General features: G+C 38.7%; 1 protein-coding gene across 3 annotated transcripts; it reads left to right on the plus strand.

The window, feature by feature from the left end:
- The first annotated feature begins 83 nt into the window (after nucleotides 1-83).
- ELMOD2 (ELMO domain containing 2) lies at nucleotides 84-11,548 on the plus strand. 3 transcript variants are annotated; one of them, XM_009290303.1, is made up of 8 exons: nucleotides 84-228; nucleotides 1,260-1,288; nucleotides 2,661-2,755; nucleotides 3,575-3,704; nucleotides 4,653-4,786; nucleotides 5,371-5,439; nucleotides 6,651-6,784; nucleotides 7,204-11,548. In XM_009290303.1, exons 1-8 carry the CDS (start codon nucleotides 84-86, stop codon nucleotides 7,359-7,361), a joined length of 894 nt encoding a protein of 297 aa, XP_009288578.1. In that variant the 3' UTR covers nucleotides 7,362-11,548. The 3 variants fall into 3 exon arrangements, with proteins under 3 accessions (XP_009288578.1, XP_009288581.1, XP_019330422.1); XM_009290306.2 differs by lacking the exon at nucleotides 84-228 and adding an exon at nucleotides 253-425; XM_019474877.1 differs by lacking the exon at nucleotides 84-228 and adding an exon at nucleotides 253-425 and having other exon boundaries at nucleotides 4,653-4,771.
- Nucleotides 11,549-15,540: the final 3,992 nt, after the last annotated feature.

The following is a 15,540-nucleotide window of genomic DNA, read 5'->3' on the forward strand; positions in this document are numbered from 1 at the left end:
TATCGGGGCGGGGAGGCTAGTCACGCAGGGGGCTGCCGCCGCCGCGACCCTCCTGCTAACGCGGGGCTTTCTTCACGCAGAAGATGCTGGTGTACTTCTGGGGGTTCCTGTACAGCAACTACTTTCGGTTTTGGCTGAAGTGGATCTTGAGGCTGCTGACTCGGAAATGCGAGTTACAGCGTGTCTTCGATGGCTCGAAGGCAGGCGCGCAGCGGACGCTGAGCATAGGTAATGAAGGACGCTAAACCAGGGGACTGGTTCAGGTCTTGAGAAACGTCGGGACAAGCAATCGCTGGAAACCGGTTCCTGTCCCGAGTGCAGTGTGCGTCCCCTGGATCGTGTTTTCACTGCTCCCTTCTTCCTGGCTGTTCTGTGAGAACGTTAAATCAGAATGCCAGGTCTGGTTTCCTTGCCTGCCTGCTCAGGTAATTCCAGTGAGCTTCAAAAAGCGGATCAGAAATCTTACGTTTTTACCCAGAGTCTTCCCGTCGCTTTGTGTATGCTTTTACCTTCCCGTTATTAAAAAACCCCCACAGAACAGACATGAATGCATTTGGGGGGGGGAGGGAGGGAGAGTGGTTACATGCACAATTCTGCTTGATGCAGAATTTTGATCTAAAATAGTAACTTAAGAAACTACTTACAGTTTTTGCCATTTTAACAATAGCTTGAGGAAGTGACTTCCTTATTCTTCAGTAATAAACACAAAAACATTTCTAAGAATGGAAAAATATCAAGAGACTTTTTTTTGTCTTGACGCCTTTTCAAATTTGGGGAGGGAGGGAGAGTGGTTACATGCACAATTCTGCTTGATGCAGAATTTTGATCTAAAATAGTAACTTAAGAAACCTACTTACAGTTTTGCCATTTTAACAATAGCTTGAGGAAGTGACTTCCTTATTCTTCAGTAATAAACACAAAAACATTTCTAAGAATGGAAAAATATCAAGAGACGTATTTTTGTCTTGACGCCTTTTCAAATTTGTCTTTGTTTTTGTGTGTGCAGTTGATTGATGTTTTAAAAAATCCGAGTCTACTTTCAGCATTGTACTCGGGGATTATAAAAAAATCTATGTAAATTAAGAGTTTCAGTTACCTGATACCTGTTGATTTTAAGATTGAGTGATTTTTTTGTTAATTACATGTGTAAAAGGGATGCAAAATTTTATAATACTTACATGCCACAGAACACCTATTGTCAATTATTTAAAACAATTCAGTTCAATTTAACTGACACATTTACTTTTTTTGTATTGCAGAACATTCACTGGAATCATCAAAGAATAAGGTAAAAGATACTGGAGATTATACTGCATTAAAACCTTCTCTCAGAGACAGATCCCAGAAAAGAACATGTGCATTTACTTTTTGAGGGTGGAGGAACGTACAGGAATAAAGGGCAGAGAGGAGAGAACAGCATTTTGGGTTCTGTATGCTAGGGTTAGTCGAGCTTTCTCAAAAATAACTGTGTGTTTCCATCTCTGAAAGATAACCTGCTCTTTAGCAGCAGGTCAGACAAGTCGTTATACAGAGCTGCTGTTCTTGGAGAGGGTCAGTTCTCCCTGTCACAACAATCTCTTTTGCTGCTTTTGTGGAAACCAGAAGTGTGATATAGATGAATGATATGGATAAAGCACTTCGATGCAGTGTATACAATAGCGTCTTGAATTGTTGAAAAAAAAGCCCACAATGCAAGTTTGCAGGTAGACGTTTAACTGACAAGCTCGTTCCAATTGTTCTGTAGCAGTTAGACGTAAGCTAACACTTTAAACCCTCAGATTTGTACACCTTGAACAAAACTTTTCCGCTTTAGACAGTGAGGTGACTGCATTCTCCCTTTTTCTAGCTGATCGCTGCAATGTGATGTTGAGAGAGAATTAGTAACTGCCACAAGCATCTTTGTTGCAGTAGAGCACAGTATGGGTGGGTCTTTTAGCATCTCTCAATTAAATGATTATATCAAATGTATTAATGTTCAGTTTTAAAAGAGTTAACTTTTTACTTTACTGAAATGAAGCTGCTTTGGTGTTAGCATGGATTGCATTAAAGAATGCATTGTGACCGTAAAAAGTTTAGAAGACAAAGTTAAACTGTTGTGAAGTGATTTTAGGTGGGCGGTGTATAATTATCATTACTAGTATTTGCCCTTTACTCTAGAAGACTGCAGAATAGCAGTATCTTACATCAAGTTCTTTTGTTTCACCCCAGCATTGAAACCTCAACTTCATTAGTTCACTGTCTTCTAATTCTGAAGCATTATTTCCTTACTGAAGTTTTACCACTTTTGCTCCTCGATAGCTGCGTTTGTTTCAATTGAAAAGCATTTGAAAAATTTGAAATTCGAAAAGTTTGACATTTGAAGGCAAACGAGAACCTAGACTAAGCAACTCTCAAGCTTTTTATTTATTCTTTATGGGACTCCTGTGTAAACATTGTTTACAGTCTGACAAAGTTACAGATTATGCTTTTATGTAATTATTGCAGATCTTTTATGTGCGATTTGAGCCCACTTATTGTAAACATTTGCAATAAATTGACTGTTGTCCTTTTATAGTAAAGAATACGTACATGGCAGGTATACAGAAGCTGAGAAATAAGAATAAAGTAGATGATCGATTTCTGCATTCCTCATGAAGTCTTTTACCGTGTTAACTTCCTAGGTTTTAAGAAATGCTGTACACGTTGAGGAAGCTGAAATGGAGAAGTGTGTCAGAGATGTAATGAAAGAAAAGAAAATTGAGCAGAAGGATACAGGGTACGTTTGGAACCCGAACATAAGTTCTTCAGTGGCAGATAATTCTGTCTTCTTGGCGCATTCTTGCAGTTGCTTAATCTGATAGAATATTTAGGCCATTCAGCACAAATCTTTAGAATGAAATTAGAAAATAAGGTAATGGTTACGTCTTCTTCAGTTCTAGAAAATAAATTGCAAAGTTTTAATTGACATGGATTTGGGATAACTGCATCTCTATCTTGCAAGTCCCTTCTGTTACTCCTTATTTCTAAGTAATATGATTATAGCATAGGTTGATTACATGAACTATGTAATTGCTTAGATGTATTTGAGAGAGTATAGTGATGCCTGATTAATGTTTGCATTCGTCTGCATAAGTAATTATGAGCGATTGAGAGGGAAAAATGTGAATAATCAAAATTTTAAGGTTTAATGAAATGCTTCTTTGAAGCTATAAGCATTTCTGGCAAAGTTTCACTTTAAGACTTACAAAAAGTTTGGGGGTAGGTGAAGGTACAGGGGTCAGGACAATATATGGAGTTTTCTTGTTTCATCACAGATTTCAGCTAAGTTATTTTTTTCTTCCATAATTTAAGTGAATAGGGCCTGACTGTGCAGCACTGGAATCGGCTAGAGGTTTTTTTAAGTAGAAATAAGATCCATATAGCAGTATACTTAACTAATATGCTGTAGTTTGAAAGATAAACATAAAGCACTTCCTAATTCTAGTGTTTACATTGCATTAACATAAGAAAGGTCTTATCTGGTAGTTGAAGCAAGAATTTATGGCTAACTACGCTTCTTTAATAGCTTCTCTGTGGTGTTTTGTTATTATTTCAGGTTTAAGACAAATCTGCATATATCCTTACTGCAGATATCAGGTTATAAAAAACTTTATCTGAATGTGGAAAATCTGAGGAAGGTCCCGTATGATTCGGATAACGAAGAACACGAGGAACAGTTAATTGAGGTGAAAATAATCTTTTAAATACAAGAGCTGTTTGTTTGTTTTTTCCTTCCAAGTACAACAGCTTGAGTGAACTTAATTTATTGGTAGTATTCTTACCAGCTAGCCTATTTAAAGTTCTTTTCTACTTGTGAACTGCTAAGCCATTATAGAAGTGACGCATTAAAATACAAAATCAAAGCAAAACAAATTAGTAAACTAGAGTTACTTGCACTGGGATTATTTTGTGTGAAATCAGACATAGCAACAACACATAAGTAGCAAAGTAATTTTGTAAGGGGTGACTGAAGGATCATAACTAAAGAGATATTTAACCTTATGCACATGTCTAACTTTGTAAACCGATAATTACTAAATAAAAAAGACACTAGTGTTTTCTTATTACTGCATCCCAGTCAATGTCAAAGAGGATAGTTTAATGCTGGAAGATAAAACCTATCAGTAATGTATTTTAGGTAACAATAAATAATAGCAAGCAAATAATATAATACTGCTTGAGGCTTTTTTAAATAGCTTCTACTGTGCAAATATATTAGCATGTCATTTTCTTGGCATTTCATAATTATCTCAACTTGCTATGCAAGTCCCAACATTGACATGTTAAATAAGCATTCATTGAGAATTTGTATTTCAGTTTATAGCTGTCCTGTCAGAAAATGATGCATAAATTAATTTCTGAAGTGAAACAAGTCTTTGTTTCTTTAGTATTGATACAGTAGCTTTGTCCGTGAAGGGAAGTTATTGCATTTAATGTTAAATGGAATCGTTTCGTAATTGCTGAAATAAGCCATTGTAGTATGACTCCAGATTGCCACTAACAGAAAAGAACAGCATGCAGATTGTATCCTGTTCCTTGGTGAATGGTTTCTAATGTCCAGCAGCAAGTGTTCTGAATTATGTGACCTGGAATACTTTAGCAGCTGTGCATAACATGGAAGCATATTTGTGCAGCTTTGGAATTTGCTGATGCCTCATGAGAATCTGAAGGCCAGAATCACCAAGCAGTGGTGTGACATTGGCTTCCAAGGTGATGATCCCAAAACAGACTTCAGAGGAATGGGCCTGCTGGGGTTAGTGAATCTGGTGTAAGTGAAAAGAAGTATTTAATTTCTGTTGTAACTCATTTTCAATACCTATGTATTTTCTCTAGTTAGTGCTATTTCTGATAAAGGCTGAATAGAAGTGAATAGAAATAGTGGCTTCTGTACAGTGAAAAACAGTATTATCTAAATAAGTCAACATTTCTAGTGGCTGCACATCTGTAAATGTGTGGTTGGGTGGAGGCCAACAAGCGAGGGGAGGAACAGAAAGTTGCCCAAGACACCTTATTTTTTTGTTGTCATATGATAGATTTGATAGGTTATAACTTAGAAAGTTATAACTTGTCAAAAGCTTTTAAAATTCCTGAATTAATTACTGTAATGAAAAATAAACAGGTTTGCATAACTTTGCTAACCTAATTTGTGGACTTGGGTGAACTTCATATTTGATGTTCAGATGCTGAATCTAATTTAATTTGCTACATTTCCTTGGTTTTCATGTGTGCCATTTTTCAGTACAGAGTAGTACTCAGCTTTAGTTTAAAGCTACACATTTTGATGTTGAACATATTAATTTTTTTTTTTATATGAACTTTAAAATAATGGAAGATCCTATTTCACACTGACAGGTATTTTAGTAAGCATTACACCGACGAAGCTCGTCAGATCCTTTCTCATTCTAATCACCCAAAGCTGGGGTAAGTCACTATATGACTTTTTCTGGCTTGTTCTGTATAAGAGCTCATGTGAAGACTACCAAGTATGTGTCCTGAAAATAAAGAGGAAAATATTTGTGGTTTTTTCCGTTAAAGGATGAAAAAAGGGCCAAAGTAGAAAGGCGTGAGAAACCGAACACAGAAAGAAATCAATTTCAGGCTGGGAACTATGTGCAGCTTCTTTTTTTTTTTTTTTCCAGAATAGACTTGTTGGGACAAAAACGTTGCAAAATACTGGCTTTGGTTAACACAGTGAACACCTTTAACATCATGGTTAGCTTTACTTGTAATAGGCTTAGATTAGACTTAGAAATGAATACTTATTTCTTGCCTTCTTACTGGTCCTGTGTTGGGAGGGTATAGGTTATCTCTTAAGGGCCCTTTTTTTGCTTGGTTTCTGTTCTGTGATAAGTATATAAAAATAAATGTTTTGTTGCTGTTCAACTTCATTTTTGAAAACTTTGCATGTTAAAACATTTAGCTCATTTTACAGGGAAATACGCTCTAAAATCAGTCAGATACAGAGGAAAGCTGGTAAACCTGTGTATATCATCTGATCCATCTAGTCCCCGGTTAACTCAGTCACCTCCCAAGAATGGGAGGCTTTCACAACTTCGATTGTAAATGATATTACCTTGTGCAACTAGGTCGTGAATAGGGTATCCGAGACATTTAGATCAATTAAATACCCATATCATTGACACAAATTAATCCTTTTTTTTTTTCCCTTCCCCCATAAACACTTGTTTTAACAGTCCTTTAAGAATTTCTATTGTGGTGCTTTCTATACCGTGCAACAGAAAAACAGATTTTTTTCATCTTGAAGAACAGGTTGAGATGGCCATTCCATTTATACTGTAACAATGTTTTTGATATCCGATTTTTAATATTCTAGCAGATCTAATGATTTCAAATGAGCAAATTGAGGTCAGTGTTGATTAGCCTTACCATCTCGTTATTGCGTAATGGAGGCATTTGCCATACTACTGTACAGGAAACTAGCTTTTTTAAATAACTTACATGGTTGGATGCACCAGGGAATGGAAGGAGCGGTCTGTAGGCCGGAGTCAGCTTGTCAGCAAGTATCATAGGAAAAATTGACTCTTACAGTTATCCTAATGCAGACTGTTTCAGGGAAGCTTTTAAGCCCTTCAATCCGTAAGGCGAAACATGACCTGTGATTGGTGTTGCAGATATTCTTATGCAATAGTTGGAATCAATCTGACAGAAATGGCATACAGCTTACTTAAGAACGGTGCTTTAAAGTCTCATCTGTACAACGTAGTCTCTGGATTGCCACAGATGGAGCACTTCCATCAGTTTTACTGTAAGTATCTGTAGCTTCTTTAGCACAGGCTACCGGGGGGAGGCCTACAATGTAGAGTTTAGGTTTTTTGGAGTGCGTTTCCACTCTTTTCTCATGAGCCAGAGCAAGCTGTTTATCTTCTGGATCGGGTATTGGAAATGCACCTGATGCTTAAACATTGTGATACAGAAATGTACATTCAAGGGATAAATTTGGGTGGCTCTCTATATATTAGAGACTGCAGTCTGAAAACTCAGTATCTGCAGATTTATTTTTTTATTCATTATTACAGTGTCCGAAAGCTTGCTGTTGACCAGGATGGGACACTCCCTATTTTAAGGGATTGAACAGAGTCTAAAGGATTGTTCTAGGTTTAGCTAGATCAAGGCAGAAAATTGTGGAGGTCATTTTTGCAGATCTGTATTTTATTTTCTTCACAGGTTATCTGGTTTATGAGTTTGACAAGTTCTGGTTTGAAGAAGAACCAGAAAGCATTATGCACTTCAACCAGTACAGAGAGAAATTCCATGAAAAAATTAAGGGACTTCTAATGGATTGTGATGTGATACTAACCTTACAAAATACAAAGAAACCTTAACTCCTCTGCAGTCTATGAGGTTCTGCATCAAAAATGGAATTATGCATTTGGATGGAAATTTTGCATGTTTCAGCAAAAACTGTTTAACAATAGAACTATTTTTTTTTACATTTAAAAAAAAAATCAAAATTCAGTTAAGAAAGCTTGGACAATCAACCTCTGTTTACAGGTCTTTATATGCTATTCTCCAAAGGACAGCTTTTTAAAAAAAAAAACAAAACAAAAAACAACCAACAAACCAACACAAAAACCAACCCACAAATCTCAAGAGCCTCTGGACCACTTGCTTTCACAATTTCTTTTATACTCCTTGGTGCAGGAACATGAAGCAGGTATTTATGCCGCATCATGTTTTCTGTGAATAGGTTTGACTGTTAATTGTCTTTTAAAAACTTCTTTTAGTTGAAATTACTCTGGTTTTAGACTTTTTATGTTCTTGTTCTATACATGTAGTCGATTGTTCACTCATCAATGTTAAATTTCTCTGTAGTGAAGAGGTCCACGAAGGGGATGTATTAGTCGCTTATGATTTTGGAGAGGAGGCTTAATCCATCAATATACTGACGAACTTACTAGAAACTGCTTCTGGCTGAGGAAGTTTTTTTTATCTATGGATTTGTACCAGCAAATTCCTGTGCTTGGAAAAAGCTTAGTTTGCAAACGAACAAAAAGAACCACAAATCATCAGTGTGAGGATCAGATCCTCAGACTAAAGTTACTCCTTCTAAAAAATACTCCTACTGTAAAAATTTTCAATTCTTTCTAATTTGACTTCAGCTGCTCAGGGTGCTCAACTTTGTATCTGTTGTCAGCCCTTTCTTTTAGCAGCTAACGGGGTATGCTCAGCGGGAAGTACAAGAGAGTTAGTTTAGCCCTTTTATAAAGTTCACTCATTAAAAACCTTTATTGCAGCTGCAGTCCCTATTTTGTGAAAATAGATTCACACCTGAGTACAAGTCTCTAACAAAGATGTATTTTCCATGGAAGGGATGCAACTGCGATATGTTCCTTAACCTTGGCATCTTCAGACAATCTAGTCAATAGGACTTTATATCTATATTGTGACTAATTACTGCTTAAAGCAACTTTAAACAGATTTGGTATGACCATCACTTCGTTTTCTAAAATCTGCTATTAAATAAGTGCCTTCTGCTTTACTCAATCAGTGTTTTATTTTGATTCTGTAACCAGATCATAGCCTTAGAAGCTCGAGTTATTTGGGAAAGACTCTTTCAGTATATACCTAAATAGCACACAGTGGCACAAAATTTGTATGCTAATAGAAGCTTTCATGCTTTTTTTTTTTTTCTTTTTTAAAATCATCTCAGGTAAATTGGTTAACTCCTAGTCAATGACTAATCATGAAGAGATTCCTGAAGAATACAAATATTGAACACGAGAAGAAAAAAAAGACAAACCCCTTTTTGTAATGAGTGATGTTACGCTACATAAGTATTAAATGTATTATTATAATATGTAGTGCTACATCTCCTTGGAGATAATCAAAACCCAACTGGATGTGGTCCTAAGCAGCCTGCTTTAGGTCACCCTGCTTTGGGCAGGGGGTTGGACTAGGTGATCTCCAGAGGTGCCTTCCCACCTCAGTAATTCTGTGAGTCCGTATCGTGTAACTAGTGACTTCTTGCACTGCATCCACCCAATTGCTCTTGATCCCTGAAATGTTGGTGATCTCTTATTTGTGGGAAAGCTCCTGATCAGGGTAGGCAGTATATATGTAGGAGGTAACGCAGCTCTGTTTTCTTTTTGTGATACCTTAGGTATAGACGAGAGTTAAACAATTCTTAAGTTTAACATGTGCAAGGTGGAGAAGGGTTCATCTCATCTGTGTTGGGTTGATGCTATTCTACTAAAAAAAGAAAAGGTAACGTGAAGATGCTCGTAGGGAGAGTAGTTACGGTTATGCCATGGCTTGTAAACTGAACAGCTGAACTGACTAGATTAGATACGAAGCTGACCACAGGAAGCCTAGTTCTTTTGCTACTCCCAGGTACTTGGGTCCTGTAATTCTCACCACTGAAAAAAGCTGAGGTCCTGTGGAGAGTGTTCTGGGATTCAGGTCCTGCGGTGGAGCTCTGTGTCTCTGAGCCTTGTAGATACGGGACATTCCTAAAATCTGAGGAAGGAAGTGTAAAGCAGACTCTTTCCCAGTGGCTGAGAGGTTAGTTGTCTGTTACTCTCTAGCCCCAGCTTCTGTCATGTTTGTCTACCTTCAGTAATAATTTTTGCTATTGCTTGTAGATCTCCTTTGCAAGCAACGCGAGACTGACTTTTTGAATTTCAGAAGTGACCCCAATATGTTTAGCAGCAGTGGGAAAGGAGATCCCATTCTTTATTTTCATCCACTGCTTGCTAGCAAGTAACAAAACTGCTTGAGCCATCTCTCTAAAACGCTCCCCTGTGCTAGTCTGCAGCTTTTTTTTTTTTTTTGGCAACAGTTGCAAAAATAATCTACACCCTCCTCTTTCCAGCCTTGAGCATCAAGTTTCAGATTTCCTATCACAACACCTAAGACACTTTAGTGTAGCATGTAGATTGAGCCCGGTGGGAGATGCATCTTCATTAGCTATTTCTTTTTTTAAATCAAAGTGTGAGCTGGGAGTAAACTGTGGCAGCGTAAAAGGAAAAAAAGTAAACCCCAACCATCATCAGATGAGTGAGATACATGGGAATGCATTAGTTTGCATGTAGTAATTAAGGTGAATGTTTATGTTAGGCTCCAGTACACCTCCCCAGTAAACGGTTGGAATTTGCATGTAGTTTTGTACGATCAAGTAGCCAAGTCCTTCTGTCTAGGGGTCACTCCCTGTATGTAGGCTAGTACTGGGTGTCCCTGTTTTGCACCAGTGGTAGGCTAATTGTATTATGGTGGTAGCTAGAAAATATATGGAAAAAGGTAAAATTGTGTTTAGGGAAGGGAAGAACAATGTTTTACTAGTCGGTGGTATTTCATACTAACTGTTGTAGGGCGACAATCCTAAGGTTACAGAAGATTCAAAATGGAGGTAGGCCACCTTTCTGCAAGTTGATACAATCAATTTGTTTAACGTCAGTTATTGCTCATGGTTTATTCGAAGAGTCTTAAAACCTTGGTAAATTCTCTTGTTATTTATTAACTGTCATGTTTTAATGTATTATCTTATTAGAATTTGCAAGTACTGTTAGTTTCCTAACTTGCTGCCTCTTTAAAGCATTCACTATGTGAAAGCTTATATGCAATAGTAATTTTAGAAAAAAATTAAAACTGAAGACAACAAGGTGGTTCTCAAATTTGTTGTTGTTGTTCCTGTAGCAACTGTTTAACAAACTACCTCCACTTTTGTTGTTTAGTGTATGCTTGAAACATGGTGCCACTCCATGAACAAATTAATCTGAAGATAAGTAGAAGTTCATCTCAAGCAAAGTAAAACCTAGTCTTTCAATAGGTAAACACATTGCTTCGTACGTAACCAACTTGATTGGAAAGGGATTTGAAGACAGCGCTACTTAGGAAGAAAGAAACTGAGAATGTTTTTAAACTGGTTGTGCTTCTGTCATCTGATACAGCAGTGTAAAGAATAGGGCATTTTGTCCTAAAGGACAATAGGAAAAGGGGCCAATTTAAGCACCTCAGATAAATAGTTTTGGATTTTCACTCTTTCAAAAACAAAACAAGAAAAAATGCAAACAAAAAAATTAAACACACACACACACAGAAAGCCCCAAGCATTCATCTTCTAGATTTTCCATCCTAGTTTAAATAGCAAACGCTTTACAAAAAAATACTGGTTAGCCTTGTTTTAAGAATTATCGTGATGAAAAAGTTTGTATTTAGTTAGGTGCGAGTTCAGCAGTCAGTATTCTTGAAAATACTGCTAGTGAATTTGTGGTAAAGATGTAACGTGTTGTTTCTTTCTGTCATGCTTGTTTTGTGTTGCTGTAGTGCAATGGTGATCAATCTCTGGACCGATGTTTCTTGTGCCAGTCAATATATAGTCTTTCTCTAGGGAAGAAAAAAACCCCAGCCCAAGACAGCTTGTGGGCAGTTTCTTCTTGTCACACTGTGCTTAGATAGCTGCGTACTAATAGAAATTTCTGTTTACTGCAATATAAAAGCAATAATGTAAACTGTGATGTCTGTGTAATGGAAAGAGATGTTTACAGTGGTAGCAAATAAAGAACGAGTTATTCCAAAATATTGTCAACGTCAGTGTGTTACGGCCTGCTAGGAAGCGTAACCATTTCCAGTTAGCCATGCTCTCAGTTCATGCACCTGCACTGTGATATGAGAGAAAGCTTTATCCTATCTTCTTTTATTTGTTTTGGTTTTTTCTTCAGCTCCGAGAACTTGTTTAGAGGTCTCTGTGGTTCTTGTACCGGGCTTGCGATTGTGCCTTTCCTAATAGCGCTGCGGCACAAACTGTTGAAATGGTAGGCAGCAGAACATCTGTGTGTGTGGAAGCTGAACTGGAAAAAACAACAGCAGCTGGAACAAACACTAGCTGGCTCACGTACGTTCTCTAGTTTTTAAATCAGCATCCAAGATAGGTACCTTAAACACCAGGAGAAAGGAATACGATTTAAATCTGACTGAGATCCACGCAAAAAGTGTTTGTTTTTAACTCTCAAGATCAGTCTGATACCATAGAAAAACATGCTTACGTGCAAGTCCACTTGAAATCTTACATCTATTGTAATAGGAAATTGTGCAATGGGAAGGTCCGAGTTCGACAGACATTATGAATTTGTGCGTATTACGGCCTTTAACACTCCCTCGCTGCCCCGACCTTCGTCAACCTGTTACTCCTAACCGAAGGTCATATTGCACAGACCAACGGCATTAGCGCGAGGTGAGAGGAAAGGCTTCCCGCTTTGCTCGCTGACCGGCTTCTCCAGCTATCCTCTCGCTTTGTTCTACACCTGACCTGAAAGGCGGCAGCATCCCTGGTGTAGACACCTGACCTGAAAGGCGGCAGCATCCCTTTTCTCAAATGCTTTTAGTCCATACCACAGAAAGCAGACCTCGCTTCCCTGCTATATAGCATACACGAAAAGCATATTGGGTTGGAAGGAGGCAGAGAGTAGTTTTGCTGAGTGAGCACTACATTGCTCTCTTTAGTGATGGACCAGAATTTTGATTATGGAATGTAAGAGAGTGTTACCCAGGTAGGCTGCCAGACTCTGCTGCAAGGGGTAGAGACTTATTACTGCTTTATTTCAGTTGCTCTTGAAATCCTCACTTTAAAAGCAGCTCTGTTTTAAGCTTTAAAAACCAACAAAACCCAAAACAAGCCAAAGCCAACCAAAACCCCAAAAAACCACAACAAGGATTTTGTTTGAAGGACCTGGAAGTTAACTCTTGGAGTTAACTCGAAGTGCAAGCGTTTTTGTTCAGAAGAGCAAAACTCCAGGAACAAAAGGGAGAGTTGGAGAACTTTTCTGGAGAAAGAAAGAGAAACCCTGGTTTGTTTTCATGTCGTCTTTTTTTTTTTTTTACCCAAGAAAATATTTTTACCTCTGTATCTTCCACCATGCCTTCATCTCTGTACAAGCGATGTTAAATAATTTACTCATTTTTTCAGCACCATTGGTACTTCTCAGGTAGCCTTTGTTTCTACTCCTGAATTTTGGAGACCAAACGCTTCCATTAATGTACCAAAGTGCTACTGCACGAGAACTACAAGATCTCACCTGTAGCAATTTTATTACTTCAGAAGCATAGAGCAGGCCCTGCACTACAGAAACATCCCACTCCTCCAAACCCCAGATGTCAAGTTGGTCAGTTATGCAAATACCAGTTATTTTAGAAAAAGGGATGAGGAAGCAGCTATTCAGGAAATTTAAATGGAGATATTGAGTACCGCAGAAAAGAGAAGAACCAGAGTTAAATTCTCTTCTGGTGTGACATGCTTTGAGACGTTATCTGCCACCACTTCTTGAGAGCATCTTGCGCTGCAGTTAAGACTAACTTCCTGTATTTCATCCCTTGTACTCCCAGCACTGAAACACTCTTACACAACGACGCTGCTGATACCAGCATGGATCACACATTTCTATTATTAGCCATATTCCAATGTAATCTTCGCTGCCACAGTTTTGTTCTAATTATTTGCTGTCAGGTTAATTTATATTTTCACTATTGAATAAATCAACATTTTAAATGAGCATTAAAAGTCACCATTGCTGCTTGAAGTACGTAACATTTGACTCAAGACTATCTTCTAGTGGAAAGAAATAGCATGAAAGGAATGTTTTCTTCCAACCAGGGGATAAGGCTCAGCAACAGACGTGACTGCTTCACTTTCATTCTTGCTATGATGTTACCCCTCGGCCTGTATCTGAACTGGTGAGCTCTAGGCACGGACCGGCCGTCTCCCACAGCATCAGGTGTTGATGCCAGAGTCCGAAGCAAGGCCCTGGGCGCTGGAACCTTCTGCTCTAGCTAAGCAAAAGGCCAGGATACTAAGGCACGCTCCGCCATAGGCTGAGCTAACCTATCAACCCGTACGCTATTCCTTAGTATTTTCTCATTTTTTCCAGATGTTTTAGTCTAAGCCCGACTGGTCCATTTGTCTTACAAAAATGGATACAACCACATCAAGTGGTTTTTACAGTTAATATTTAATTTCTGAAGAAAAGCATCTTCTAGCTACGGCATACCTCATTATTACTGAATTACCAAGAACTGAAACAGACGAGAGATTACGGTTAAGTAACTCAAAGGGATGCCAGAATTTTGGAGAGTAACAGCACTGGAACTCATCAACGTGCGTACAACCCAAATTGGTGGAGACTGGGTAAGCTGTGCTCCCTACCTGTAACGCACTGGTACAGCCACAGGTGCCTCCTCTGACCTATTGCTCTTCCATTTAGGCAGGCTGCAGGCTTACAGGGCTTACGCACCAGCTTCCTTTTGTTGCTCTAAGTAACCTGATGGAAGTCAAACTCTTCCCAACAGTTTCTTGTTGGTTTCTGTATCGCACCTACTGTCGAGAGACCCAGTTACCGCAGTTTCAAAATGCTGCTGCAAGATTAAAGATTAGTAATGAAGACCCTGCGACAGGAGGGATCCAGAAGCTCGGACAGTAAGCAGCTGAGGAACCAGACCCGGCTGCACAGCTTTCCACGCAAAAGCACCATCTCTTTGCTTGACCAACTGCTTTAAGGCTATTCCCTTTCTCTCCCACAGCCCCCTTACCTACCACACCATATATATACCATACCAGCCTCTGCCACCTTAATATATGACACAACACCTGACATATGACATCTACTATAACAGAAGCTCCAGCGTCACTGTGTGAGAATCCCGAAGGTGCTTTTCTCTTTATAACAGTTTTGATGTCAAATTTTCAGTAGGTTTAATACAACACATGACAAGCTTTCTCTCTGCTCGCCCAAAACTCGTGTAACACAAACCTTTACAAGTCTCAAACACAACCCTCAGCTCTAACACCTAGAATGCAGGAGCTGTGCTACAGTGAAGGAAGTAAGTACCATTGAACTTTCATACGCTATCAACATCTAAATAAATTGGAAGACAGATTGGAAGAAAACTTAATAATGTTTCTTTGTGGCTTTTTTTTAATAGAGAAAGCTCTATAAAATAACCTCCCGCTCCTCCATCATCTGCTGTCTCCTGGCAGGCAGGCAGCACCCTGCTGCCACCAGGCTCCTACCAAACCAGAAAAGCAGCAGCGCACGTCAGCGTCGGGTCACAGATCTCAGCTCTGAAGAGGAAAAAGGTCTTCCTTTTTTTTTTCCCCTCCCAGCTGTGAGACTAACAGCCCTAACTAAACTCTACAATTCGCATATTAAAGAGAGTCTGTCTCAAAGCATACAAAGCACAAGACATAGGCACTTCTAAAGCCATACCAACTTGCTTGTGTGGCATGCCTACACATACAGGTAAGACTTTAAAAAATACTCACATTTTCTCGAAGGTTTCACATCACTGTATGCTGGTCAGTTGAACTCTTCTGTAGCTTTCCTCTCATCAGCCCCCACCCAGCTACTGAAAAACAGGTCACGGCAGATCTTGTCATCAAATAGGCAACTGCCAGGTGGCCATTTTGTGTGGCCCTAATCAGGTGAGCAGCCCCACCCAAAAAAATCTGGAGAAAATCAGCTCTCCTGGCTGCTACCTATAGCAAAGCCATTCTTAAAGATGACTCGGCTTACG

This window comes from Aptenodytes forsteri, unplaced genomic scaffold, assembly GCF_000699145.1.
Source record: "Aptenodytes forsteri isolate BGI_AS27 unplaced genomic scaffold, ASM69914v1 Scaffold125, whole genome shotgun sequence".
Classification (NCBI taxonomy): Eukaryota; Metazoa; Chordata; class Aves; order Sphenisciformes; family Spheniscidae; genus Aptenodytes; species Aptenodytes forsteri.

Coding starts and splice junctions, on each gene's coding strand:
- ELMOD2 (XM_009290303.1), top strand. CDS start 84: ATGCTGGTGTACTTCTGGGGGTTCCTGTACAGCAACTACTTTCGGTTT. Junction 229..1,259: donor GCAGCGGACGCTGAGCATAG/GTAATGAAGGAC, acceptor TTTGTATTGCAG/AACATTCACTGGAATCATCA. Junction 2,756..3,574: donor ATTGAGCAGAAGGATACAGG/GTACGTTTGGAA, acceptor TTATTATTTCAG/GTTTAAGACAAATCTGCATA.